The 26,852-nt window shown below is 37.4% G+C and overlaps 1 protein-coding gene across 4 annotated transcripts in view; it reads right to left on the reverse strand.

The window, feature by feature from the left end:
- Positions 1 to 26,852, reverse strand: part of CDK14 (cyclin dependent kinase 14) — a 311,217-nt gene that overhangs the window by 85,151 nt on the left and 199,214 nt on the right. For 2 of the 4 annotated variants that reach the window (XM_042888949.1, XM_042888948.1), the window contains exons 11-12: positions 24,190 to 24,253; positions 12,488 to 12,536 (exon numbers count right to left, since the gene is read on the reverse strand). In XM_042888949.1, coding sequence (XP_042744883.1) covers positions 12,488 to 12,536; positions 24,190 to 24,253 — 113 coding nt within the window. Of the gene's footprint in view, positions 1 to 12,487; positions 12,537 to 23,696; positions 23,799 to 23,968; positions 24,064 to 24,189; positions 24,254 to 26,852 lie in introns of those variants that run through there. The other 2 variants (XR_006181895.1, XM_042888950.1) reach the window with 2 other exon arrangements.

A 26,852-nucleotide genomic window follows, 5' to 3' on the forward strand; every position in this document is an offset into this window, starting at 1 on the left:
CAAACCATTACATGTTGTTATACATATATGTTTAGATAATATAGCTGCAGATCTCACATACCAGGTACTGGTTCTGGCAGCGTTAGGAAGCCACATTCACACCAGCTCCATAGTGCAGAAGGCGCCATTCCTTCTCCAAATTCACTCTCACTCCTATTTCTCATTACATTAATGGAAATATTTTCTAAAGGAAACATGAGGAATCTTGCAGAAGGGAGAAGCTGGCTGACTGAAACTCCAGTGCCTGCTATTGATGCTAACATCAATGACACTTGTTAAGAGACAAACATGCACGTGCCAATCTGTTAAAAGAAGCATGAATTTAACTTTGAACTTGAACAGTGCTTCTTAGGCACACAACTGCTAGAGAAGAAAACAGTAATCATTCTTTAGTATGCAATTTGGTGAAAACTAAACGCAATTTTGAACTTCTTTTTTTTAAGTAGAACAGTACGTATCCACACATACATGTACTGAAGTGTGCTTTTTTTTTTTTTTTTTTTTTTTTTAATTAAGTTACTCAGCTTTACCACAACAGCTCAATGCCTTTTAAGTTATGAACAGGCTGGAATGGACTGACCAAACCACAAATTCCATATATTTTAGCTATCAACTACTGAAATATATGAACTGCAAGTGCTTGCACACATGTACATGTGAGGATGCAGTGTTATCTACACTTAGCTTTCAGTAGGGAAAGACAGAATCCCAAACAATTTTTGCAAATCCTAACCTATTGAAGCAGCATGAAAGAGATACAGCTAAGTAGGGAGTTACTGCTATTTAGACATACATAAGCATAGGTGATTTAAGAACTAAAATCAAAATTGTTATCTATTACAGTGACCATTAAAGATCAGATTTCCCAAAGAGCCAGCTATCACTAGAACTGAATGCCAGAAGAGCTCCAGCCTCTTCTAATGATCTAAAGTAAGCAAGTGGATTTTCAAAAGATTTTACATGTGGAAATGTCACATCCGTGGAACACTGCTGCATGTCTGATCCTGTGTGCTGCCACCGAGTCAGGACAAGAATGTAAATACCTACATGGCTGTTACGCTTCAGCAGAAAGGAGACAGATTTCAGACATTCAGAGCAGATTGGGGCTGATCGTAGCAGCTTCCATATTGAGAGCAAGAAGCCTGGAGAAAAGGACTGCAAAGAAGTGGACATAGGGGACACAGTGATGTGATTCAAAGAAGGGAAGGCAGTAGTTGTGAATCTGTCAGAAAGGTGTGGGGAACTGGAGAAGGATTAAATAGGACCGAGAGAAGAGTGGGAGTATATTCAGAGCTTGCTGAAGGAAGAGGCCTAATAATTATGGAGCACTTTGAAAAGGATAAGAAGGTGCTCAAGCATGATTGATTGAAATAGCCAGTGTTGGAAGGGAAAAAAAAATAAACCGAATGATCTGAAGAGTATTGGGCAGGAGAAGACATGAGAGGTATACTGTGATAACAGAAAACGAAGGATGTCAAGATCTGAATGACATAGCTGCTTGGAGAAGGAAAAATGAGTATCCTGGAAAAAACACGTAAAGGAGTCTGGATGCACAGGATAAGGGAAAGATAGATAAAAACATCTCTAAGTCTTCAGGCCCAGGGAAGAAAGGATGTAGATGGATGTCTCTAGCACTGTTGAGAGAGAAATGTGGGAAACCTATCCAAGAACAAGCTCAAGAGTGCAAAGGGCAGAGACACTGGCATCTCTGTTAAAGCCTGGTAGCGCTGACTTAAGTGGGGCTGTGGTGAGAGCCTGGCCACTCAACTGCTGAGTACCCACACTGCTACATGGATTATTTTGACCCATGTCAACCAACACACTTCATGACCATTCCTGGTCACACAGAGGGAACAAGCCATGCCAGAATCTGTTCCCTAAAGGTTGTGTCTACAAGCTTCCTACAAACAGGGCATGCAACAAATTTTCTTCAATCTTATGCTACAAAATACTATCCTGCAGCCTGCAACGTGAGTCTTGTCTTATCCTGGTGATTTCAAATTAAAAAAGCAATAGTAAACACCCTAAAAATAGTAATTGCACCTGCAGCTGCATGGGAAGTGCACAAAACCCACAGGAGATGCATGTCCATGCACTTTCTCCTACAGATGTAGCTAAGGTCTGCCACATGGCCTCAGGGCCAGAAGATAGGGCCTGGCTCTGCTTTAGTTAGCACTATAGACATTGGCTGTATCTGACAGAAAAATGATATACACCAAACACTGCCTGTCAACATCTCAGGAAGGATTCATGCCCTCATGGTTGCAGAATAAAGCTTGACTTAGGGGCACTTTAAAGATCAAATATGACAGAAATAAAAGGAATATAACAATGTATTCCAAAACAGCCATAATGCTGAAAGAAGGCTGGCTATATTCTGAAAATGATTTTTTAATGTTAGAGCAGTAAAATTAATTTGAAGCACACTAACAGAACACAATTAATATTAAGTGGTAAACACAGTTTTAAGATTGTTACTAATTCAACCAAAAGAAGCAAAGAAAAAATGAAGGTCCATTCTCAACTGGCACCAGAGAGAAAAGCACACATTTCATCTATACAAGATTTCCCTAGATTTTTTCAGTTCGGTTCAAAACAACAGCAATATTTAAAAACTATTCTGCATTCCTAGAAAAAGCAAACAATGCATTCATGACAACATGGCAGCTGAAAAAAAATTTCTTTTTTTCCATTTAAATTCGTTGGAGTAAGATTCTGAACTCACAAATTCAACATGAAATTTAGAGCTTTTATTTGTCTGTATTTCTACCCTCCTACTGCAGCAGTGATCATAAAACACACACAGCTGGCATCTTTATTATTTTATTCACTGAAGGATTTAGCTGGACAAACATCACAAAGATGGTAGCTGCTTTCATTGAATTTATGATCAAACATACTCCAGCATAAGATCAACTCTGTAAGATCAATTATTATGAGATGTGAATAATTTAACAGAAAGTTTTCTCTATTTGTAAATCAGATCTTACAGATATAAATTCAGCTAGAAGTAGACCTAAGGTATACACTGTATTATTATACATTACAGTATTGAAAAGGATGCAGGTTTTTCTTGTGAATTCATATTTACTGCCATATATTATCATTCACATTTTGATATCAGGAGACCTGCTAATTCAGACTAACAACATTTCACTTTTTTTTCCCTAAACTCCAATTAAATTTATCATAACCAGAGACCAAAAGAACTGCTTTAGTGAAATCTTTCAAAATTACAGATCATGTTTCCTATAAAGGCTTAATTTAAAACAATATACGAACAACCACCACCTTAATTTTACGTATTCATTTCACAGATTCTCACCACAGTCTGTTGTTCAACTTAATACCAAGGGAGTTATAATAATTTTAACGCAGAACATGTGCCTTAGGATATGGGATTGACTCAATGCCTAAAAGAAAAAGGTCAGTCCCTTTGGAACCACTTGCCTCTTTGCCCTCCAGCAATGACAGGTGCTCCAGTCCTATGCTGAGTCTCTTTCTTCACTGCTGAAAACACATAATCTAACCTCTCCATTTTAATACCTCAGTAAGGATTATTATATTCCATCTTCCCACACTGACAATTAGCTGAAGAAGGCTCCAAACCTTTCTACATACATGGTGGCCTTCCTGAGGCCAGCATCTTTCACAAATTCTCAAATAGCTCTAAACTTTTTAAAACAAGCTACTGAAAGACATCACTAAATTTAGATATGAAAGTTACTAGTTACTTAGCTAGCAAATAACTCCAAGTTTCCTTGAATCACTGCCAGTCACTAGTTTCCTACAACATCATATGTTTTTAGATCTCTAATTCAAAAATATCGCATGAAAAAGGGAAAATTCTTATTTCTCTGTCCTACACATCAGGAAAGAAGCACCACAACTGAAACATAGGGAAGGAAGCAATGAGAAAGAGGTGGCTTACAATTTTCTAGTCAAAATGGCAACGAATTTTGGAAGATGGTCACAGGAGGTCCTGATGAATGACAATATCAGTGATCACAAAAGCTACTGAAAAATTCAAATCAACATGAAAGACTGTAAAATAAGTATTTCTTTTAGCTGAAGCTATTTTGTGAGGTTTTCACTACTGCAGAAACTCTCTGCAATTCCGTGCTGGGCAACAGAGCCAAACAGCATGGGTTTTGAGATGGGCTTGAAGTATTTGCAGAGGTGAGAATAATCAGTACCATTATTGATATTTATAACACTTATTGCCTGTCTGCAACATCTCCCAAACTGATATCAGTTTCTGAGACACTAAGATAAGAGTCAGAGAAATTGCTGAGTTGAAGAAAAATTATCCATGATACTTGACAATAAGCTGCCGAAAATATCAAGCCACTGGAGCCAGTGGCAGCTGCTTAGCACTAAGCACTTTTGAATACCAGCCCAGTTCTTAAGATGCACAGGATATTCTGGCACTCATTTTGGAAAAATCTTGCCCTTAGTGGACACATGCAAATAATGAGATACCCAGCAGCAAGGTTGATTTCATTTATATTGTTGACTTGAAGGTATGTCTTCAATTCTCCAGACAAATGTTTTTAAAACACATCTCAGAGTAAATTTTGTCAGCAATGTTATTACCTAGAGAAGAAAGATTTCAGCACAAAGGCCAATGGTACAGAATTGTAGCAACAGGGCAGACTTTGAAATGTAAGGATATAAAGATGCTTGGTGCCTCTGATCAGAACACATTAGACTTCAAACCAAGAAATGAACAGAGACACTATGGCAACACATGAGTAACAGACTACCAAAAGCACAATTCGGAGAAATTAATAAAACACTGGCATATAGAAATGAGAAGTAAAAAACAAAGAAACAAACAACAACAACAAAACTCCAAACCAATGAAATCAAACACCAAAAAAACAAAACAAAACCCTGGAAACATCTGAAAAGAGTTGATCAGTACTCAAAATGATTAATAAGAAACATACTTTGAAAAAAAATCATACCTGGAAACACCAAATAAACATGTCTACCTGATATACGTCTCAATATCTTAAGGAATGTTACAGAATTAGTAAATATCGCAAACAAATGTAAGAACCTTTTGATTCTTTCTATGAAATACACCTAAGAACAGTTTGCTCTCTTTCCTCCTTTCTCTTCACAGGCTTACTGCTGTAGATAATTACAGGTGATGTTCACTCACTTTGCTCTGCATTCTGAGTTATTTCTTGTTTTTCAAATAAAGAAGAGAATCTTGGCAAATATTTTGCTGGATGTTGACACACAACATAGTAGCAAAAGATAGAGAACAGAAACAAAATATGGACAATATAGAAGCAAAAATAGTTTTAGGAAAAAGGGCTTTGTAAACTCTTAAGACAAAATGGGGATTAAAAGAACAGATTACTAATGAACAAGACATCAGATGAATTGATTAGCATTAAAAATGGATTTTTTTCATTGGAGGAACAAAGTGACCAGAGAACTTTTCATTAGGTTTTTCTAAAAATCCTTCTCTATAGACAAACTCAGAAGAGCTGGGATGTGATATGCCATCTCACAGACTGAAAACTGGCTGACAGACCATAAGGAAAGGGTAATGGTAAGTGGCAATGTACTGAGTTGGAAGGGAAGTGTCCAGCTGTGTGCCACAGGGATTAGTGTTAGTCACAGTTTTATTTAACATCTTTATTAATCAACTGGACTATGGAATACACTGCATTCTGAATCAGTTCATAGAGGAAACCAAATGTGAAGACAACTGCAAAGACAAAAAAAAAAAAAAAAAAGTACAAAGAGACTAAGAGAAGTGAGAGATGTAGACAGAAAATCTACCCACAAGATAGAGTGTAGAGAATTACAAACAACTAATTCCAGGGGGCACTAAAAGAAATATGGATTGGTTCAGAAATAATAGGCTAGCCATAAAGCCAACAAGATCCAATCCACTGCTATATAGAATTAATATTGCATGATACAAGGATTATCTGTGCTGTTTTTGGCTGTATTTTTACAGTTGTCGTGGATAGGAAAGTTATACAATGGTAACAGTATGATTTTACTAAAGAAACAGAATAGTAGTATACAGAAGAAGGGAACAAAGGCCTTTGTGGACCAGTTTAGGAGGTTTATTAATACTTTTAACTGGGCCAAAAGGATGTAACACACAAAGCACATCAACATCACAAAAGACGGGGAATTATGTGCAAAGCAAAAATAAATTGAATATCAGGATAGGCATTATAACAGTGAGACTCTTAGGCAGTGCAATAATCTCTGCCCAAATGTATAGAAGCTGTAACATTTGTGTCATTTACAATTAGCATTAAAGAAACATTCACATTTAAATTGTAAAGAATTTTTGATCATGGCAAAGGAATAAACAGAGGAACTGTAGAACTCTTTTTCAGTCATTGGTCTCAATCGGGATAATATAATTCATTGTACAAAGCTGGCAAAACATAGAGTGCATTTCAACTGCTGTACAAATATTACTGAGCTGGGCTGAGAACTTTGACTTTTGCACTTTTCCACTTGAGCCCCTTTATGATGCCAGAGACATAAAATATAGTATTAAGTGGCTTCTATGCATAGTAACAGACAACAAAAAAAGGCACAGGCGCATAAACACACCACTTCCACCCCCTGAAATCTATTTAATAAACCCCACCAGGCAGCAAAATAAAACAACAACGACAACAAAAAGATGGTATTAGGAAGATAGAAAGAAAAGTCTCCTCTGCTGAGGAGGGTCTGTGCCTGCAGAGGAGTGGCTGCTGCCTCGGCTCAAGCGCTCCTCCTGCTGCAGGAAGCTCTGCAGTGCTGCAGCCTGCCTGCCCCCCGTGCGACTGTGTGTGGGGGGATCGCTGTGGGCTGCCGTGCCGGAGGCTTCTGTTGTATTGCATTTTATTGTTAATAAAATAGGGTAATAATTTCACTGTCCGGTAAATGGCTTTTTATTTGCATCCCATGTTAATGTAGGTTTCGTCATGATATGCTTCCTAAGTTCCCTTGGGGAAAAGATAATGACTGATAAAGGAGGTATTTATAGGAAGCAGGAAACAAAATAGGAAATGAAAAAGCATACAGCAGTATCACAGCAAGCAAATCACTGGGAGGCTGAAGCAGGTTACATGGCTCTACATTACAAACATGAAATCTCCTCATTTTGAGCCTGGTTTCCATCTTTGCCTCCCCAGCTTGGTCCTGAGCTCCCCTGACATCAGGCAAAGAGACAGCCCCAGCACAACCACAGGGCACACTCTGAATGCACACTCATATGTATATCACCCATCCTCAGCTAAAGTGCACTCCAGCTTCTGCACAGGCCTGCTTTTAAACAGGCTTGCTTTTGTCTGTTTTACTAATAACACTGGGTAGGTTTTTGCTTCTACTGTGCTTGAGAGCTGGAATATTTTTTCAGTGGCACTACAGACTGCATTGCTATGAACAATGTAGCTCATGGGGTGGTGGGTGAAAGGGACAAAAATAGCAATTAGAAGAATTTTCTTTCGCCTTAGTGAAGTTAGTTTTTGTTAAAACCTCGCTAAGGCGAAAGTTTTCTTAAAACAAACAAACAACAAAGCAAACAAAACAAACAGCAAAAAACCCCATCCCCAAGTCTCAGCTTCTAACAGTTCCAAAGTCTATGTCATGGTTGAAATGAAATACAGATTCAAAGCAAATAGACTCATCTCTATCTGCTTGCTTTGCTTTATTCAGGAAGTTTTCACAAAAGCAGTCCCAAAATAGGCAAGGCCATCCTGGAATGCAACAGTGTCCTCAAGAAGTGCGGTCGCAAGTACAGAGGCCATTTTGTTGGAGGAAGAAATCCTCAGCAGTGGGACTAGTGGGACGTAAGAATGAAGTCTCAGTTCTATAATAAATACTACATGTTGGAGAATTATGAAGTAGCAATGCTATTTATGCAGAGCAAAGTTTGTGTTTTCAATTGCACCTTTTCTTTCCAACCTAATTTCTCACTGTGCAACCCATTATGACAGAAGGATCTGAAAAAGCTTTTTATATCCTACCAAATACGTACAAGGATAATTAGTTCTCCTTTGTCATTTGTCCGTAAGGGTTTATTATTGTGGAGAAGCTTTTGCAAATTGAAAGAGGCTGCACTGCATTCTGAAGGCAGAGTGTTCTTGGATTTTATTGTGTAGAAGTAATTGAACAGAAAAGTTCAGAAAAAAGGTGAAAAAAAAAAATAATATAATTCACTATGGTCTCTATAGGAAGATCATATTACCACATCTTAATTATTTTTAGACCAGCATTTTATAATCACATTCCTCAATGTTAGGTAACATAATGTACATGAAGCTTTATACTAGAGGGAAGTCAAGGCAAGCTTTGTTTTCTACAAAACTTATAACCAGATTTTACCCGGTAAATGTTATCTTCCTAATTTTTAGATGCTTTCACAAACAGTGTGGAAACAGCCTCAAAAGGACTTAATTCAATATGTGTTACATTACTTTACATGACTTCCCTCAAACACTGTCCAAAAGTGGGATATTGACCACTACTGTTAAGGGATCTGATTCCTCATATAACAAGGGTGCTGGGTTTCAGTTTGATATTGCTGTTACATTCCACACTTTCTGCTAATATTCAGTTGGTCTGGGAATTAAAGTGTCACTGTCTTATGTGCATCGTTTTTCCATTTCCCCTGTTCCATTAGCTCTGCCTTTAAACTTCACGTCTTGTGGAAGCTGGTATAGTCAGTCAAGTGTAAACATCTCACCTTCAATTTACACCTGTGGCTTTCTGGGAGTTCTTAGGTTGGTGTTCTATTTTTTGCTGTTGCTGATTGATTGATTTTTGTTTGTCTGTTTGTATCTTCTGCCTTATAGGCATGAGACAGTTCTGTGGAATTTGGAAGAGCATTATCCTTCCTTCTACTAACCTATCCTGACATAAATTGTAGTGTATATTTCGAGGTAAGTCTCTCTGAAGATTTCTGAAACCATATAGTTATTCTTCCATGTAAAGGTCTCAAAAGATAAAGGGGTGGACCGTGCTTAGTTTTGAAAGGCAGAGCAGTAAATGGCAAAAAACTCACTGCGAAAATGAAATTAGAAAATGAAAGGTGTAATCTCCGGATCTGGGAGCACCAATTTCAATTCTTGCACTGTCCTACAGTTTCTGTGTGACAAATTTCTTAAAATCTTTGTACCTCAACCTCCAGTCTATGAAATGCAGTAAAGGATTTCACCTCAGAGAGGTACTGTGCAGATAAACTTATTGTCCACTGCAATACTGTTACAAATAGAGGTTGTTGAAACTGTTCAGAAGAGTTTCTGTTGCCTCTGTCCACATTTGTAAGTCTGAATGGTGCAGAGTTGAACTGAGAAGCACCATGGCCCTGTACCTGACTGGTGTATACCTGCACTGGGTAGAAATATTTACTGTAGCAGAGATTAATAGCTGCATCAGTGGTAAGCCAATTTTCAGACAACCCCTTCCTCTCAATCTAAAATAGTGTTAAAAGATACAATTACAAACTTTCAAAAACCATCCTGGGATATTACTTTAGAATATATCCATAAAACACTTACTTAATACCATCTAGAGATTGGTACAGAGATTGTCTAAAACACTTTCCTGCCACAAAGGCTGATGCCCATGCTAGCCTCAAATTGCAAAAAGTCGTTTCAATTAGTAACTTTATCCATCAAATCTGAAGTTTTAACAAACATGTATATCTTTCTACGACCATTAACATTGTTCTTTAAGGTTTGCCTATCAAAAGTGCTTAGCTAAATGCATAGAAAAAAATATATTTGTAATAAAAACAATATATATTTTAAAACAAAACATTACATGCTTTTCTTCATGTTTTAGGTCTCACACTTAACCCAATTATCCTTAAAACCATTTTGTTTTAAATGGAACAATTTTGCGACAGTCTTCAGCAAATTAAATCAGGATGTTAAAAAAGGATAATTATTTTAGAATAGATATTGCTCTGCTATTTGAAACATCCTAATAAAAACAGAAAAATTCAAAGATGAATCAGTCTGTCAATGTGTAAAGTTTTATAGTTGAATTATAAAGACATGGACACCAGGTCTTTATTATATGATGCCTATAACAGAAACTTAACTACAACTGTGTAAGCCACAGCATTCTAATGCAGCACACAGATAAAGACTTACAGTGGAAAAAGAGAAAATCCTTTATATTTTGAATGTAAATGATACATCATTTTGGGGCCCTAAATATTTCCTATTACAGTAGAACTTCACATATGAAGCACTGAAGTTATGTATTTTTCCTGCTTTCAGTCTTTCAATCTCTTCATTTATACTGAAAAATTGCAAATCCTTTATGCATGAAGCAATGTAAGTGTGTAAATATTTTTTGAAGGGTTTCTTAGGAATGAAGAAGCTTTGAAACAGTCTGTGATGTGATCATAACTTGTGTCAGTTATGAATTCTCAGAGACTGAAGAGTTGTTCTAAGCAAACTGGATTTTGTTCCTTTTTGATATTTAAAAAATATATCATGAAATTGAAAGCAATGTAAGATAGCAGCTTTTAATTTCAAATCTATTGTTATCCTGATTTGTGCACAGGAGAAACTGTTAGGTCTAATTGCTGTTAAGTATGGAAAAACAGTCAGTCCATGCTTGCAGAATGGATGGAATAGCGTGGCAATATCTATTCACATTACTCACGTATATATATGCCCCAAAGCAAAAACATTCACATCAGCATTAGTTTCCTTGTCCCTCTTTCCCAATCCAAATCTAATTGCCTATGTTGTAATATAATTGCTTCTTCCAAGCTTTTGTATTTCATTAACTACTTTCAAAGAAAAGATGAACTTGCAAGTTTGTTCCTTGTCAAAGGACAGAAAATAGACAATTTGAGTAAGTTTTTAAATGAAAGCTGTGACTTTCAGGGAATTACATCAGTCTAAGCAGCTTGACTGAGGTAGAATGAGATGCTGCAAGATGCCTGCAATGATCACAAGAAATGGCAAGACTATTTTGAAATCTTCCCAAAAACTAACAGTAAGAGAAGCTAATCCCTCTGTTGCTCTTTGTATTATAAAAAGTAAATATCTCTTCCACTAAATTAGGCCTCCAGTCTGAATTGGACTACCCAGGAGCTTGTCTACAGACTGTTGAAAGTCAGTTGACTATGGCAGGTGACGCTCAACATTTGTGAAAGCCTGCACTGGCTTTGTCGTCTGTTAGCTTTGTATCTCTAATTGCAGGAATGAAATAGTAACAAAGGAGAATGGTGTAGTAATGGAGAGTACACAGTCATGAAAGGCATTATAGAAATGCAGGTTCTGACCAGAAGAATGGGCATTTGATGGCATCCTATCTGAGAACTAACTTCTGATTTTAGCAATGATCCTGGCACACTTAGAGATGACTTCTTTTGTTCATTTAACCGCAATTTCAAAAATTTTATTTTGGTTTTAATGAAGAATGCCTTTGTGATTCAGTCCACCATGTTGGACCAAATGGGATGGGAAAGAGCAGAAATAGAAGGAATAAGAGATTGGCAAATTGAGAATAAACCTAATCACCTCTTGGGCAGATGACTGAATTCTGGAGTTGTAGGCACATACTATTGTTAACAAATATGATATTGAAAAAGGATTTTGACTTTTACTGTCAGTTGGTATCACAGTAAAATTTGGAATGAGTGTCAGGAAAAAAAAAAGAAAAAAGCAAAAAAACAAGCAGAGGCCAATCCCTGCTGAAAAAAAAGAAAAAAAAAAGTCAAAAGGAGGAGAAAAATTCTGATTTTTTCTGTCCAGAAAATTTGTTGATATAGTTATTACTCTACTCATTCAACTGAAACAGTATATGCTTTCTTCAAAGTGTAGGAGGTCAAATATTCGGCCTACAAAGAACCTGCACGTGCTGAGAAATCTAGTAAACTTCACACACATGGTGGGTTAGGCACTCCTGGTTCAGTAGGCAATGTTTCTGGATTTGGAGCACAACACCTTTATATCAGCAGCCATTTGACATAAACACAACAAATTTCAGGAAATATTAAAGAAAAAAATAAAGTAAATTCACACTGACTTTCTCAGTCAAATTAATTAAAATATACAACAGTATGGCTATTAACTCACAGCAAGGAACCTGCAACGGGGGATGATTGCTTGAAAACAACAATCCCTTCAAGGCTGATTAGAAACAGATCATTTAAAAGTCTCAACATACTTATAGTTGAAGATTCAAAACTGATGGTCTGAAGCAATATGAAACATCTTGCAGTGAGTTCAACAACCTTGCTAGTTTACATTCCCATGAATAAAGTACTATGCAATGCAGTTTCTCCCTATTTATAGAAAATTGCCAATTCAAAAAACATTCAAAGTTGACAGAAGCAGGAAAGAACAATATTTCAGCAATTTTATATATGTACCACGATTAAAAAAGTTAAAGCCATTATAAATTAATTGTGATAACTTCAGATTGGCATGAGTCATATCCCTGAAGAGTAAAAAAAATAATAATAATTAAAACAAAAATGACTTACTTATTCCATGCTTGCCTAAGGTTTTTAGGGCTGTACTGTGTAAACCGTTCTGTAACAAAAAAAGAAGATGTACATTCAATTATCTATGCTAAAACCAGTTATTTTTATTTTTTTAAGCATAGTTATTAACCCTCAGTTTTCACCATTTTTATGCAACTACAGCAGCTCAAGTCCCTACATATGGAAAGTAAAAAAACACAGAAGCAATTGCCATGCAAACACAAAGTTCTTATAAAAAAAAAAAAAAAAAACAACCCAAGATATCATGACAAAAAAATTCACTCACTGCAACATCACCACAAATGGAAACTGTTAAAATATTTTCAAAATACTTTTGATTGCTAGGGAAAAAAAAAAAAAAAAGAGAAAAAAGAAAAAAAAAAGATGCCTGACATCTAAAATTAGTTTTATTTTTCTTAATCATGAATGCAGTTCTCTGTGACCTGTCACGTTTTCATGGTTCCCATGAGGAGTTAATGCGGGGCTGTGTGATGCGCAAAACATGATGGCTACATAGGAGTTCACTTTCTAAAGAACACATACAAATAACCAGCAGAGGCAACATGTTGGCAGCTCATTCAGATGTAATTACTTTCCCTCCCAGATCCATGAAAATCCTTGCTCTGCATTAGGGCTCTTGTTGGCTAAGAATGATGCTATGAAAACTGCTGCAAAATTGAAGAGCCCACACTCGGCTAATGCTTAGAACAGGAGCTAAACGCCTCTCAGTAAGGAACATATGCTATTTGGCTGGAGAATATAAAAACATTTTCCACGAAGCCTTATCACACTACTCACTCTGGCCATTTGCCCAGGCATGACGTCATTAGGTGCCCTGAATAAACTCCACATTTACAAAATATTCAAAAAGAAACCCACAAAAACATTTAATTTTGTTTCCACTCTACTGAAGAGAATGATATTTAACAGATGTACCATATAGTTACAAGAGTATTTTTACATATATATCTACAGAAACAGGCTAGGCAGAGAATGGCTTGATCATCAGAGGGCTGGAGCACCTTCCCTGCAGAGACAGACTGAGAGAACTGGGGCTCCTCATCCTGGGGAAGAGAATGCCTGAAGTACTGGAAGAGAGCCCATGGAAAACTGGGGAAGGACGTTTTATAAGGGCATGTGGTGACAGGCTGAGGGAAAATGGTTTTGGAACTGGAAAGGGGTAGATTTAGATTATATATCAGGAATAAATTCTTTACTGTGATGAGGGTGAGACACTGGAACAGGTTGCCCAGGGAGTTTGTGGATGCCCTCAGCCTGGAGGTGTTCAAGGCCAGGCTGGATGGGACTTTGAGCAACCTGGTCTAGAGGGAGATGTCCCTGCCTGTAGCAGGGGTGTTAGCACTAGGTGATCACAGAGGTCCCTTCTAACCCAGGACAAAGAAACAGTCTGCAGCATGGCAGTGCTGCGTACTGGATGAGGCTGAGATGCACATTAGAGTTCAGCTAATACAGCGCAGATCTGCACAGTAGTCTGTGTTGGTGCAGAGAAGTGCTTGGTGGAATGAGGACTGAACTGGCTTGAAGAATCTCTGAAGAGCTAACTCAAATCTACGGAAAGACAGCTCTTGATTTCACGCCTCATTCAGGTTAGGTCAGATACTGGCAGAGCTACATACACGTTATTTTTTAAAGGACTGACAGGTTCATTCTAAGCAATTTAGCATATTTTCACAGTGAAGCACCAAGTCATATTTCGCCAAATTGCTTATAGGTCCAAAGACCTGTTTCAGCTCTGCAAGAAAATGAAAAACTATTGCTATCCCAGATGAGATTTTACTACAAAACTGAAATATTGGAATCAGTTATGTAAATTCTGGGCATACACAGTCAAAATGAACAAACTTTTCAAAGTGATCTTCCTTCTTTATATTTTCTTTTTAAATAAGTACCTTATTCATCATATATGTATCAGGCAGTGAGAGGGGAAACTAGGAAGAACACAGTAAGGGTGAAGCCCTCTATAAGAGGCCAATGTCCTGAGTCCTCCATTCATTTGCTGTGTGACTGCAAACCATGCTTCTCTTCAGCACTGATATCAACTCTTTCCCTCTACTTTAAAGCAGATTAGAAACTCCTCTCTTTAAGTTCTGCAGAAGAAGGGAAAACACCGATCGAATAAAGCTCTCATTTTTCTCTACCAAAGTTTTTGGGTATGCCTCCAGCCAGAATTTTGTTAACTTTCACAGAGTAAATGGGACTGCTGTGGCAATTAAGCCAGTCTCCTGTACATCCCAGCTCTTAATGTTTTCTTTAAGTAATCATTCTTCAGAGAATAAAAAACAGAATAACAATTATTTTGATTTATAGAGGAGCTACAACAGTCTTGTCACTGATTTTTTCCACCATGATCCAATTTTTTAAAGTCCTGAATTATGGCAACAAAATAATTGACAGACAACATGCCTGTCAATATCAACCTGGTAGCCACAATGCAGACAAATAAAGAGGTCATTGCCTCCTTTTATCTGAGAATCTCCTTTCTGTGTCCAATTAATGAGAACTGGAATTCAGTCTCACAACTACATCCCTAAGTTTTCCTCTGAGTTACTTTTCAGCATGAACTACTTTCACATACCTACATGGATGCCCCGTCTGTTGTTACTAGATGGATTTAACACAACTGGATTTAAAGCTATGCCTGTGACCGTGACCAACAGTATGAAATTAAATTTTATATTTTCAAGCATTCCATAACATTTTGGTATTTATTTTTCAGATGCTCCATAGATTTGATAATAAAAATTAGTAATATCAGTTGGTAGATTTTGACTGTATGAGATCCTGTAATACTGCAGAATTACCTTGAATGCTCCTCCAAAAAAAGGAAACATTTGCTTGACACATACTGCAAAAGGCAGCAGAAGAGGTGGTCAGTCCAACTTTACAGAAGGAACCCAAAACTTACTTCCATTCCCTCAGAACCATAATGCAAATGATCTCAAGTAGGAGTTCCCTACAAACATTTGCATCATCACCCACCCATGCAATCATGCCCCAGTGCAGACAAGCCACTGTCAAGTCTGCAGAGCACACTGTCTTGCTGTCATAGGTGCCACTCTCATCAACATCTGAATTAAAAGAAAAATTGAAAATTTGCACATTTGCAGATTAAGACTTGATTTAAGGTATTTTTGAATCTTTATAGTTCAGATATTTTGTGATTACGATTATGAAATATGCTTGTTTCAAATAAAAACATTGGAAGACAAACACGGTAAGCTCTAAAATACAGAGTAAAAAGCACAATTTTAATTTACTTTATGCAAACACTTAAATATTTGTAAATCTTCTGGAAACAAATTCAGGAAACAAATATTGATCCTCTGATTTTTTATCCCAGATATATACCATCATCATCATGAGCTACCATGTCTCACTGTTAAAGAGCTGGCTTTTCGCATGGATGCTATATTTCACTAGCCAAAGGGGATTTGTCATTATGTGTAACAAAAGAAGGGAGACCTCACTTGTTATTTAAATCCCATAGCACCTAGAAGTGTTCTACCTTTTGCTTCTTAGAAGACAACTTAGCTAAATTTTGATTAAGAAGTTGCTCATAATCAAACACAGTGTAAAGAGTACCTTACACAGGACTGCAGAAACAAGAACAAAAATACAGTATTAATATTCCTTAATGTGACAAAGTACCAATCACGTGATCATCCTGTAACATACCATTTACTCTTAAGCATTTAACAGAGCACAGACTGTAGCACAGCTGTAGGCTGACATGCTACATCCACACCTCCAGATGACCACCCCAGAGACAGCATTCACTGTTCTGTCAGACACTAAAGCCAGCCCACTGGGAGATGCTGGGCACACAAACATTCTTCCTGCAGCAAATGAATTTGAGTTTTTATTTGTTTCAGATCTTTTAGCGTAACATACTCAATGCCTCTTGTGTCACTGAGGATTTTACATCTCTGCCCCACAAATGAGTGCTACTGGAAAGAATAACAATCACAAAATGGAGCTAGAAGTGAGCAGCCAGAGGTAGGAGAGGGAGATTTCTTGAGCTGGTTAATATGACAAATCTGATGCATTGAAAAGCATGCTTTCATGCAACTGCTCCCAAGCTATTTTCAGCTTGAAGATACAGAAAACTAAAGAAAAAAATAAATAAATAAAGCTGGTGCCAGAAAGCTTATCCATTACACCCAGCTGCATTTAGTGGTTTTAGTAATAACAATATTTCTACAGAGCTTGCCTCTTACCCTCTTACTTTCTTTTTGTTTTCTTTAGACAATTGCTCTAAAGCAATTCTGTTATATATGCATATTTGTGTGCCCACATATATACCTATGTGCTCTTCACTGCAAACATCATTATCTGCTCGATAAACACACTCCATCTGACAGCCTTGCATCAAGGGCAGGTTCAAACAGAAGAGAATTTCAGCAGAACTCACTAGTGAGCTTATTAGCAGACCACTGAAGAGCTACTGGTCTGCTGTGAGAATTGAAAAAATAAGCACTTGCATTTTAAGTAACATAACGCACAATGAGGTTTAATTCTCCTTTATCTGTCAGAAAGACACATGAACTATTGTACCTTTGGCACATTTGCCTTGCAAGAACATAGAATAGGCAAGAAGAGCTACAGAAGAATTAGAAACAGACTACATTTTGATTTTTAGCTCCTTTTTAACACTATTGATAATCAGCTTCTAGTCTAAACCAAAGAATTTAAAATGCGGTTTGACTTCAAGGCATTTTTTATGTTGCTAATCAAAACATGCTGGCTAATATGCATTCCTTGATTAACGTTCTTCTGTATTTAAAACCAAATGTGATCAGCTTAAATGCAAATATTTAAATACCACCATAATTAATATTTTGAAAAGTCTATTGCACAATTTCTTTAAAACAGTTTTCTTTGCATTTCTTTAAATTAAATCTAAAGTGACTAACATTGCACTGTGATATGTAAAACTCAGATATGCTATTTTTATTAAAGATTTGATCCAAAAAACATTTACATTATGTGAGCTAAAGACATGAAGACGTGTCTATTCTGAAGAAAAAATGTCAAGCTCTATTTGCAGCTCTACTGTGCAATTTGAATTTTTACTGAAGTTAAATCAAAAGAGGAGTTTTATTGTAATACTGAATTAAACTTTGTTTTCTCTTTTCCTTTCTTCCTCTCTCTTTCAAAAGGGAGAGGACAGAGCAGAGCAGAAGGTGTGTACAGAGGAAGCAAGAGAAGCTGTTCTAGGGTCTCTATTGAGTATGGAAAGGAAGTGTTAAGCTTATTAGCTAGTACAGATAAAGTACTGAACTGAATTACAGTACCATCTGAAATGGCTCTGCCTTTTATCTGGCTCCATTGCATATATACTAGTTACTTTAACATTTAGTTTGATGCAATTTTATTTCAAGACTGATGAAAACACCAACAGTGCTGCTTCCCTTGGGTCATCGATACCAGAGACTTGAGAAAACATGTGAATATTACAATTTTGACAAAACTAAAAAAGAATGAGAGAAATTTCAAGTTAATTCTTCTTTCCAGATACCTCTCTGAGTCAAATGCTCAAATTCCTTAAGATTACACCTATACCAGTAAGTGAAATGTAGCTGGGACTTGCAAATTGCAACCACTGTACAATGTCTGTGCTACTGCAGCACCCTCCCACCCCCATGATAGGTGTGAGACCTCCTCCTTAGTGGGGATGGCCTCCTGCCCATGATAACTCCCAAAGAATGCCTGAAAGTAATTATTTGGAAGATATAAACTAAAGTATGCCAGAAAATGCCCTAACAACTTAACAGTAGAGAATCTCCCTTTGCCTAGAAACATTTGTTGGCATCAGTCTAGATGGAAACAGGCAAAAATATTGATTCAGTGTATAACAAATTGTTGACAGGTTTTGGTGAAAACCTGTTACGGAAATTTGAAAAGCTGTATGCCCTCATATGCAGTATTTTCATGACTTCGTGTCAAAGGAGTTTCTTCTCTCAATCCAGTCTGGAGTGGATTAAATGAAGACTTAATTCTTTGATAAATCTTGGTTATCAGTCAGCTGCTAAGATACAGGTAGATCCCATTTCTAAACTAAATCTATATTTATTGATCATCTGGGAAGCAAAGCGGTATTCCTCAGTCAGAACAGCAGCTCTTCAGTGATTTGTCAGTCACACAGTCAGGAGTTTTGTTGTACTTTTTTTTTTTTTTTTTTTAAATACTAAATCCACGAAGTTTCTATCAATCTCTGGCAAACTTCATAACATTTGCCACGAAACTGCAATATTTCCTACGAATGCTGTTTTCCCGACATAGTTTCCTTCTGCTTTCTCCTTAAGGACAGTCTCTCTTAAGTGTTTTCATCTTCACCTGGATTCTGTTTTAGAAAACAATAATACTCTGTAGATGTTTCTACTGTCTCATAAAAGCCACCCATTTCAGGTATATTACTTTATATTATTTCTGATAGTCTGTTGAACACAGATTCAGGCTCCCACATCACCAGCCCAAGATTAAATATGAAAGTTTCTCTCACCTAGAGATAGTATTGTATACTGAGGCGCACACACTGAATATTGCAAACCACTCTCCTTGACAGTTAACATCTCTTAATGGTCAGCATCACCTTGTTTATCTTCTGACTTCTACCCTTTTCCTCAGTGACAGGATCTTCTGCCAAATCCCAATTCAACTTCCCAGTATGGATATTACACATCAACAATTCCACAAAAATTGGAAGAGTAGAAAATTAAGTGTGGATGTCAGTATGAGTGGCTTATCTTGCTCAATTATTTGGAAGAGACTGAATCCATCAGAAATGGCTGGAGAGAAAAGGAAATTAGAGTCTAGACTAGGAAAAATGGGAGATTTAATGTAGATGGAAAGAATAATACAAAACCCAGGAAGATTCAGATGTGAAAAGGAAAAGAGTCTGGGAGTGTTGGTCAGCGCTTGGATGAATTTGAGCCAGCAGTATGCCCGGGTGGCCAAGAACGCCAGTGGCATCTTGGTTTGTATCAGAGGTAGCATAGCTAGCAGCACCGGAGAGGTGATCATCCCTCTCTACTCAGCTCTGGTGAGGCTGCACCTTGAGTACTGTGTTCAGTTCTGGGCCACTCACAAAAAGAAAGACATTGAGGCCTTGAAGTGTGTTCCAAGTGAAGGGTAACAAAGCTGGTGAGGAGCCTAGAGCACAAGTCTTATGGGGAGCTGCTGAGGGACCCCAGATTGCTTAGTCTGGAGAAGAGGAGGCTGAGGGGAGGCCTTATAGTTCTCTACAACTTACTGAAAGGAGTTTATGCTAAGGTTGGGTTTGCCTCTTATCCCACACAACAGTGATAGGATTAGAGGTAATGCCTCAAGCTGCACCAGGGGTGATTCATATTAGATATTAGGAAAAATTTATTTTCTGCAAGAATGGTCTGCTACTGGAATGAGCTACCCATGAAAGTGATGGAATCACCACCACTGGAGGTATTCAAGAAATGTGCAGATGCTGTGCTTAGAAACATGATTTAGTGGGACATATTTGAGGTAGGTGGACAGTTGGACTAGATGATCTTAGAGGTCTTTTTCAACCTTAATGATTCTATGGTTCTATGAGGCTGGCAAAGAAGCAGCATGTTTTAGAACACTGTTCCATCTTGTAATTTACTCAAACTGCCTTCTATGTGAGGGCAAATAAGTTCTTTTCACAATGATCCTGAGTGGCTGGGTTTCTTTGGTTGTATCTGAGTACAGGAAGACACATTCAAGATTGTAGCAATCATGATAGCCTCAAAGTGAATCACAGAAGTAAAACACAAATCCTAAATTCTGACCTATTTCAGAATTTTCAAATACATTTTTTAGATCATTCATGAAAGCAATTTACAAAGCAGAATGTGTGCATTTGTGCTTGTGTGCATGTCTGCAAACACAAACGGTTCAGGCTGATCTTGATAAACTCAAAGAATAGGCCAAATTTTATCTAAGTATCTCCCATATCACTTTCAGTATTTGTGAGATGGACTGCAATCCAAGATCTCAAAGCAGGCATATAAGTTGTTTTCTCACTTTTCTATGGTAAAAACAAATCACATCCATTTTACTTCCATAGTTACAGACTGTTAAAATTACTGAGGTTAGGAGTTTAACTGATGTAGAGCCACCCACTGCTACCCTTAGAAATGCATCTCTAATTCAGCATCAGAAAAGTTCCTGCATATAAAGATGTCAGGGATCACCATTTATGCACTGGCTGCTTCCCAGAATAATCAGACCTTTGGCCACTCTAGGGGAGAAGAGGCTAATGTCATGTTTTTCAGTCATTACTTGTTTCTCCCATTAAAATGTGATTAGTTCCCTGCAGCACTGGACTGCGTCCTATCAAATCACAGCACGAAAATTAGTTATTTATATCTATGCAAACAAGAAATACAATGAAATCTTGTTTCTGCTCTCATAAGTCTTCCCAACTCTGTAGACATTTAATGTGCCACTTTATTATTATTATTTTTTTTAGTAGAGTTACTACTAATACGTCCTGTTTAAATCCCATTGTTTTATGCTCACTTATATGGTTAACTCAGTTTATGGCATGAAAACCTTCCCTGAGTAGACGTTGATACTCTCATCACCAGTGCTGTCTTAAAACTCGCAGTCCACACAAAGGCACACAAAGCACAGGAGTTATTTAACCCTATATCATGTATAATCAAATGCAGTAATTTCACAGATCTTAAAGAATAATGGAATTGGTTGAGAGCTGATGAGACATTTCAGGTTACTCTGCACTCTGGCTAAGGAAAGGAAAAGAGTAAGTTATCCTGAATGTATTAATCTAAGAAATAAATGAAATCATTCAACTTTGCTCTTAATAAATTATTCAGGAAAAAAGAGTGTTTTGGTCCCCTAAACTTAGAATGTTTTGTCTAGGGCATAAAGTGTAACAATTTCAGACCAATAGGAAAGGGAACATGGCTGGCTGAGCATTGGTAGATGGAGCCAGTCAGCCTTGCCACTGACAGAAAACTGCCATGCACAGAATGGCACAAAGGAAATCGTATTCTTCAGAAGCAACAGAGCACCTGATATCCATGCCTAAATAGCTCCATTGACCCCATCAGCATGAGCACACAGTGTAAATCCAGCACAGTCCATGGGTCAGAACACTGTGTGCAGAAACTGCTGCTAGTATCCTGGTGTGATCCCAGAGGAGATGTCTTTTGCTGCTCTCACAATTTCAAGTTCTACCAGCACAAAGTCCTATTACTCTTGGGGTATTTAGACCAAATTTTGGTTGTCCAGTTAGATTATTGTTTCTATTACTGTATTTTTTATTTATTTATTTTTTAAACCAAGACACAAAGGGAATGTAGAACACAACATGTGTTTCAAGCAACTACAAAGAAGGGCTTTTTCCTTTGGAGTGCTCTTAGACCTCCACAGTATATAGAAATAAGAGCTCAGCACTTTGTATTAACAGGTCCTAGAATCATTAAACAATTGCCATGGGATAATAATTATTCTAACTTGCAGATCTGCATACTTCAGAGGTGAAAAGGATCTGAGAGAACAAAGAGTACATCGAGCAGAAATGTGAAAATACCAAATGACCATGTTCTGATTCAGGGGCACCTTCCCTCCTTTCCCCATTTTTATAAGTATTTTACACTCATAGCTGGCAAAATTCTGGGACAGTCTAACACAATGCCTGTCTAAAAATTAGATTTAATGGAATATGCACTGTGGATTTATTTCCTGATGTTCTTCTGTGGTAATAAACCCACACTCCTAAAGACAATTAAAAAGCAAAGAAGAATTAAGCCAGGAAGTTTCTTGGCTGCCATCTACTGTTCAAAACTCTTGAATGCAGAATGTGAAGGAAAATAAATTCATAGAACGTACATCAGCATCTCCAGGTTTTCTCCTTTTCTTTAATCTCCTTGGATAAAAGCAGTATCTTTGAAATGTTTTTAAAGACCACTGAATTTTTGTAAGGATTCTGCAAGTGGTCTCACTTATTAATCAGTAACAGAAATGAGAATCACAAAGTCTTGAATACTTAAAAAGTTTAATTCACACTAATTTAGGAAGAATACTATCAATTGCATATATGCAGGAATGCATACTATAATGCATATATGCATTATAAAAAGGTGTGGCCAACAAGTTGAGTGAGGTGATTGTCCCTTTCTACTCTGCACTGATGAGGCATAGAAAAGACTGAGAGGGGATGTTAGCAACACAAGTATCTAAGGATGTCATGAGGATAGGGCCAGGCTCTTTTTCGGTAGCTCTCAGCAACAGAAAAAGAGGCAATGGGTACAAATTGGAAAGTACAAAGTTCCATGCAAACATGAAAAAAAATTCTTTATTTTGTGAATTACAAGCATTGGAACAGGCTGCCCAGGGAGGCTGTAGAGTCTGAATATCTGGAGATACTAAAACCTGCCTGGATGCCTTCCTTTGCAGCCTACCCTAGGGAACCTGTTCTAGCAGGGAGTTGGACTTGATGATCTCCAGAGGTCCCTTCCAATCCCTATGATTCTATGATTGTGTAACTACACAGCAATAAGACCAAGTAGGGCAGAGACTGAAAAGCTGTGTGGAAGTGTGCAAAAATGTCTGCCTGTCCTTTTCTCAAAGCTTTGTTTTATTACCAGAAGAAAACCAACAATATTTCTCTCTCTCATTTTTAGACCTGCCTTGATCTCTGTCCTTTTCAAGTTCTCTGCTTTACCACCCACCAGAAATAGCCAGAGTTGCCATTACAATACTGCAAATCTAACGAACAAGACATGCCGGAATGAAAGAGGAATCTTTTTCTCTAAATTGGACATACAAGAAGACTTGGAAATTAGTCTTAAATGACACAGAATATCAAGTTTTCACAGTTTATGACAAAGCTAAAGGGAACGCTGTCTGCAGTAAAGAAGAACCAGGAGCCTACTGAGGCTCCTTAGACTACTTAGGCATGCAAGGAGCAAGATATCTGAAATGTAAGTCCTGAATTAATTCTGTCAACGACATCATTTGTACTGATGGAGTACAGGCCCCACATCAAACTTCATTGTGGCATAATGAAGGTGACTTTGTACTTATAAGTCTCTAGGGAACACACTCTTTGCTTCTTTTTGCACAAATGTATCAGATGGTAAATATTCAGTAATAGTTGTAGACTGTGACAACTTAGATTATAGCACCCACTAAAAAAAGTAACTTGTAGAAAGGTACTAACAGATGATCTAGTAGTAGCTTCAGGTTTCACTAAGTCTTTCCCCTCTTCTTTGGTTTCCTTCAGTATTCCTTAAAGTTCAGAGTGGTCTGTGGAAAAGTAAAGCTATTTGGGAATCAGCCTGCCAAGTTATGATGCTCAGTAGCAAAACATAGCAGAGGAATGCAAACAGGTCGGGGCTTATTTTGTAATAAACAGGAGAAAAAGCAAAAGAGAGCAAAAGAAATTAAGCAAAAGGAAAAAAACAATCAAACAAATAACAACACTTTGAGCATAATAAATAGCGAGGAACAAGCAAATGTGCATTATGGTTTCTGCACCGAATTCAGGTCATTTTGAACATTGTGGAGGTTCTTTAGTAAATTAGGAGCTGCCAAAAAAACACAAGGGATGCTTTCATGAGCAAGTTCCTAGAATGTGGGCAGGAATTACCTGTTTCCTTTACCTGTATTTTCAGGTAAAGGAAAACGTAGATGAATGTGATATTTAGACCTACCTGGTTTGAAATGGGGTAATGAGTGGACTCCAGGCCATGTATCTTCATTTGGTGTTCCAAGTACCTGTGCATAACAGAAAAAGAAACAAGCAGCTTTAATGGGGAAATCATGATGATTCATTGCATTGCAAAAAGCCATTCCTCCAAAGAGCTCAATGTACCTCAAAATCTATATTGTATATAGGCTTAATTATTAGGGGTACAAAAAGCTAAAAGTTACTGTGGTTACAAGGTACCATTGGAGCTAGTAAATGATGGTATGTTTGCATCAGACAACCTGCTTGACTGATACATGTTAAAGCTACTTTCCACTGACTAGTTCAAGCTACTCGTATGATGCAGAATGCTGATGTTACACAGGCTAAATTTTTGACCTTGGAAATAATTTCAATCCCTGTAAACTTAACTGAACAGACACTTAGTAACAGATGTCAGGATAGAAGATTTATACAGATGATAAAACAGATGACTAAGAACATGGTGTGAATAGCAACATGCTGAGATTAGCTGTCATTTTAAATGGATGTAGTAAGCTTAGAACAAGTGACATTTTAGAAAATACAGAAATTATTGACTCATAAATTGTGTTTTGTTTCTATTCCCTTCAGCTTGTAGCACAAATCAGACAAACTGTTAGCAGGAAAGAGCTTAACACTTCTCACTTGCATCTTATATTCTTTGCCCACATGAAAAGTTCAACTCCTGGTGTCTTTGGCACAAAAGATAAATTAGTTGAGAGAGCAGCTATATTTAATTCTTCCACAATTGTTTTTACTTCATGATACATAAGTGACAGTGCTCGCTTTAAGTGTGTCTGGGAGGAACATCTGAAATAGCAGCTCTAAAAATGGGATTCTAAATGAATTGCAGAATTTGGAAGTTCTCCTGTGGGATCTTCCCTGTTACAAATTTTCATACAGCTTCTAGCATCAATGAAAATCCTAGGGGCTGTTTTCAGTATTTGCTGTAAGCTCAGGCCCTGGAATAAAGGCTTGATTTTGTGAAGTGAATGCATCTCACACTGGTATTGTGCTCATTTTGCATTGTCATAAGCATAGAAAACCTCTCTGCCAGTCCTGCCCCTACCTGTACCACTGATCTTCTGAATAAATCTTTCATCCTGTGTAACTTATGTCACTGTGACACTGTGCGGTAACTTACTCCAGCACAAAATGAGCATCACAAACACACTATTTGTGTTTATAAGTTAATGCTTAAAAAATTTTGTGGAAAACACACACACAAAAAATCTTCGAAACTGCCAAAAAAATATTTCATGCTATTTAGAAGTTGGCTTAAAAATTTGAAGTAGAAGCAGTGTCTTCTTAGGCAGAGACAACTACAAGGTGAGTTTTATGACTTCAGGGCACCAAGTTTGTTAAGCAATTTACAGTATTGCCTGTTTCTAATATGAAAATAGTAGTGCAAAGACACTCTACACAATGATTAATGCCTCAAATAGAAGAAAACACATCTAAATTGGACCGTTTGCAAGAAATTGCAAACTGAAAGTGGAACATCAAAGTGCTAGAGAAACAAAGACATCAGTCTCTTTTCAATTAGACAGTATACATTCATGTAATTATTTGGAGATGCAAGTTCACTAATTATATTTGTTAATATTATTTGCAGAATCTTGCTGTCAGTATTTGTGAAACAAGACCTAATCAGCATTTGAAACCTTGCCCTTCAACCCAGATCATCACAACACCAGAGCTCACTTCATTATTGCTATAAATGCTTCGAGTGCTACTGCTAACAGTGCTATGATTAAACATAAAAGAAGTTAGAGACACCGCTGACCCATTATTACATGATTAAATCAATTTGCTTTTGTAAGTAACTTTCACCTCCCCGGTACAGACGCACCTGTACAGCTGGTGCCAAGCAGCACCCAGACCAGGAGAGGGAGCCCGTGGATTAGAAACAGAGCTGCTTCAGTCTGCTTGTTTAAACGGAGAAACGGGGCTGGCACTTTGCAGCCCCACTTGCAAGTGAGAGGAATATTCTCTCACAAAATGCTATGAATGTAGTAAAATTAGTCACACCTTTTCGAATACATATTTTCAATTTCCTCTTATTTTAGATGAGATATAGGCAGCTAAGTCATTGCAAGCTGAATATTAAAATCCACTAACAAAATATGAAGCTTACAGTAGGATACTTATCAGAACAATTTAAGGTAGAACTTGGAGCTATGGAAATGAATTATTCTGATTTTCAACAGAACAGTAGACCCAACAACAGAGGGCTTGATGGAAGATGACTTCTGTAATGAATATTATGTGACTCACAGTTTTTCTTTTTCACCAGTTTTCCAAACCATTCCTTTAATAACATTCCAGCACATCTGCTGTTATAATGTTTAAGAGCCAGCTACAAATGAGTACTGTGCAAGGCAGCACTCAGACTGCCTACAACATTGATACCTTCTGTCAAGGGTAGCAGCAGTTTAGAAACAACCAGGTTTTTCTATCGTCTAAATGCCTGCCATTTCCAGGTAGGAGCAGCTGGTAGTTCAGGCAGTGATCCAGAGCCTGTATTTCAATTCTTTGTACAAACACCAGAAAGATCATCCTTATTCCATACACATATCAACATGCAGAGTGCAGAAATTCACAATATGTGACTATCAATCAACAAATAAGGAGGAGAAGGCAGCA

Source organism: Lagopus leucura, unplaced genomic scaffold (assembly GCF_019238085.1).
Source record: "Lagopus leucura isolate 7727_CA_CO unplaced genomic scaffold, USGS_WTPT01 Super-Scaffold_100157, whole genome shotgun sequence".
NCBI lineage: Eukaryota > Metazoa > Chordata > Aves > Galliformes > Phasianidae > Lagopus > Lagopus leucura.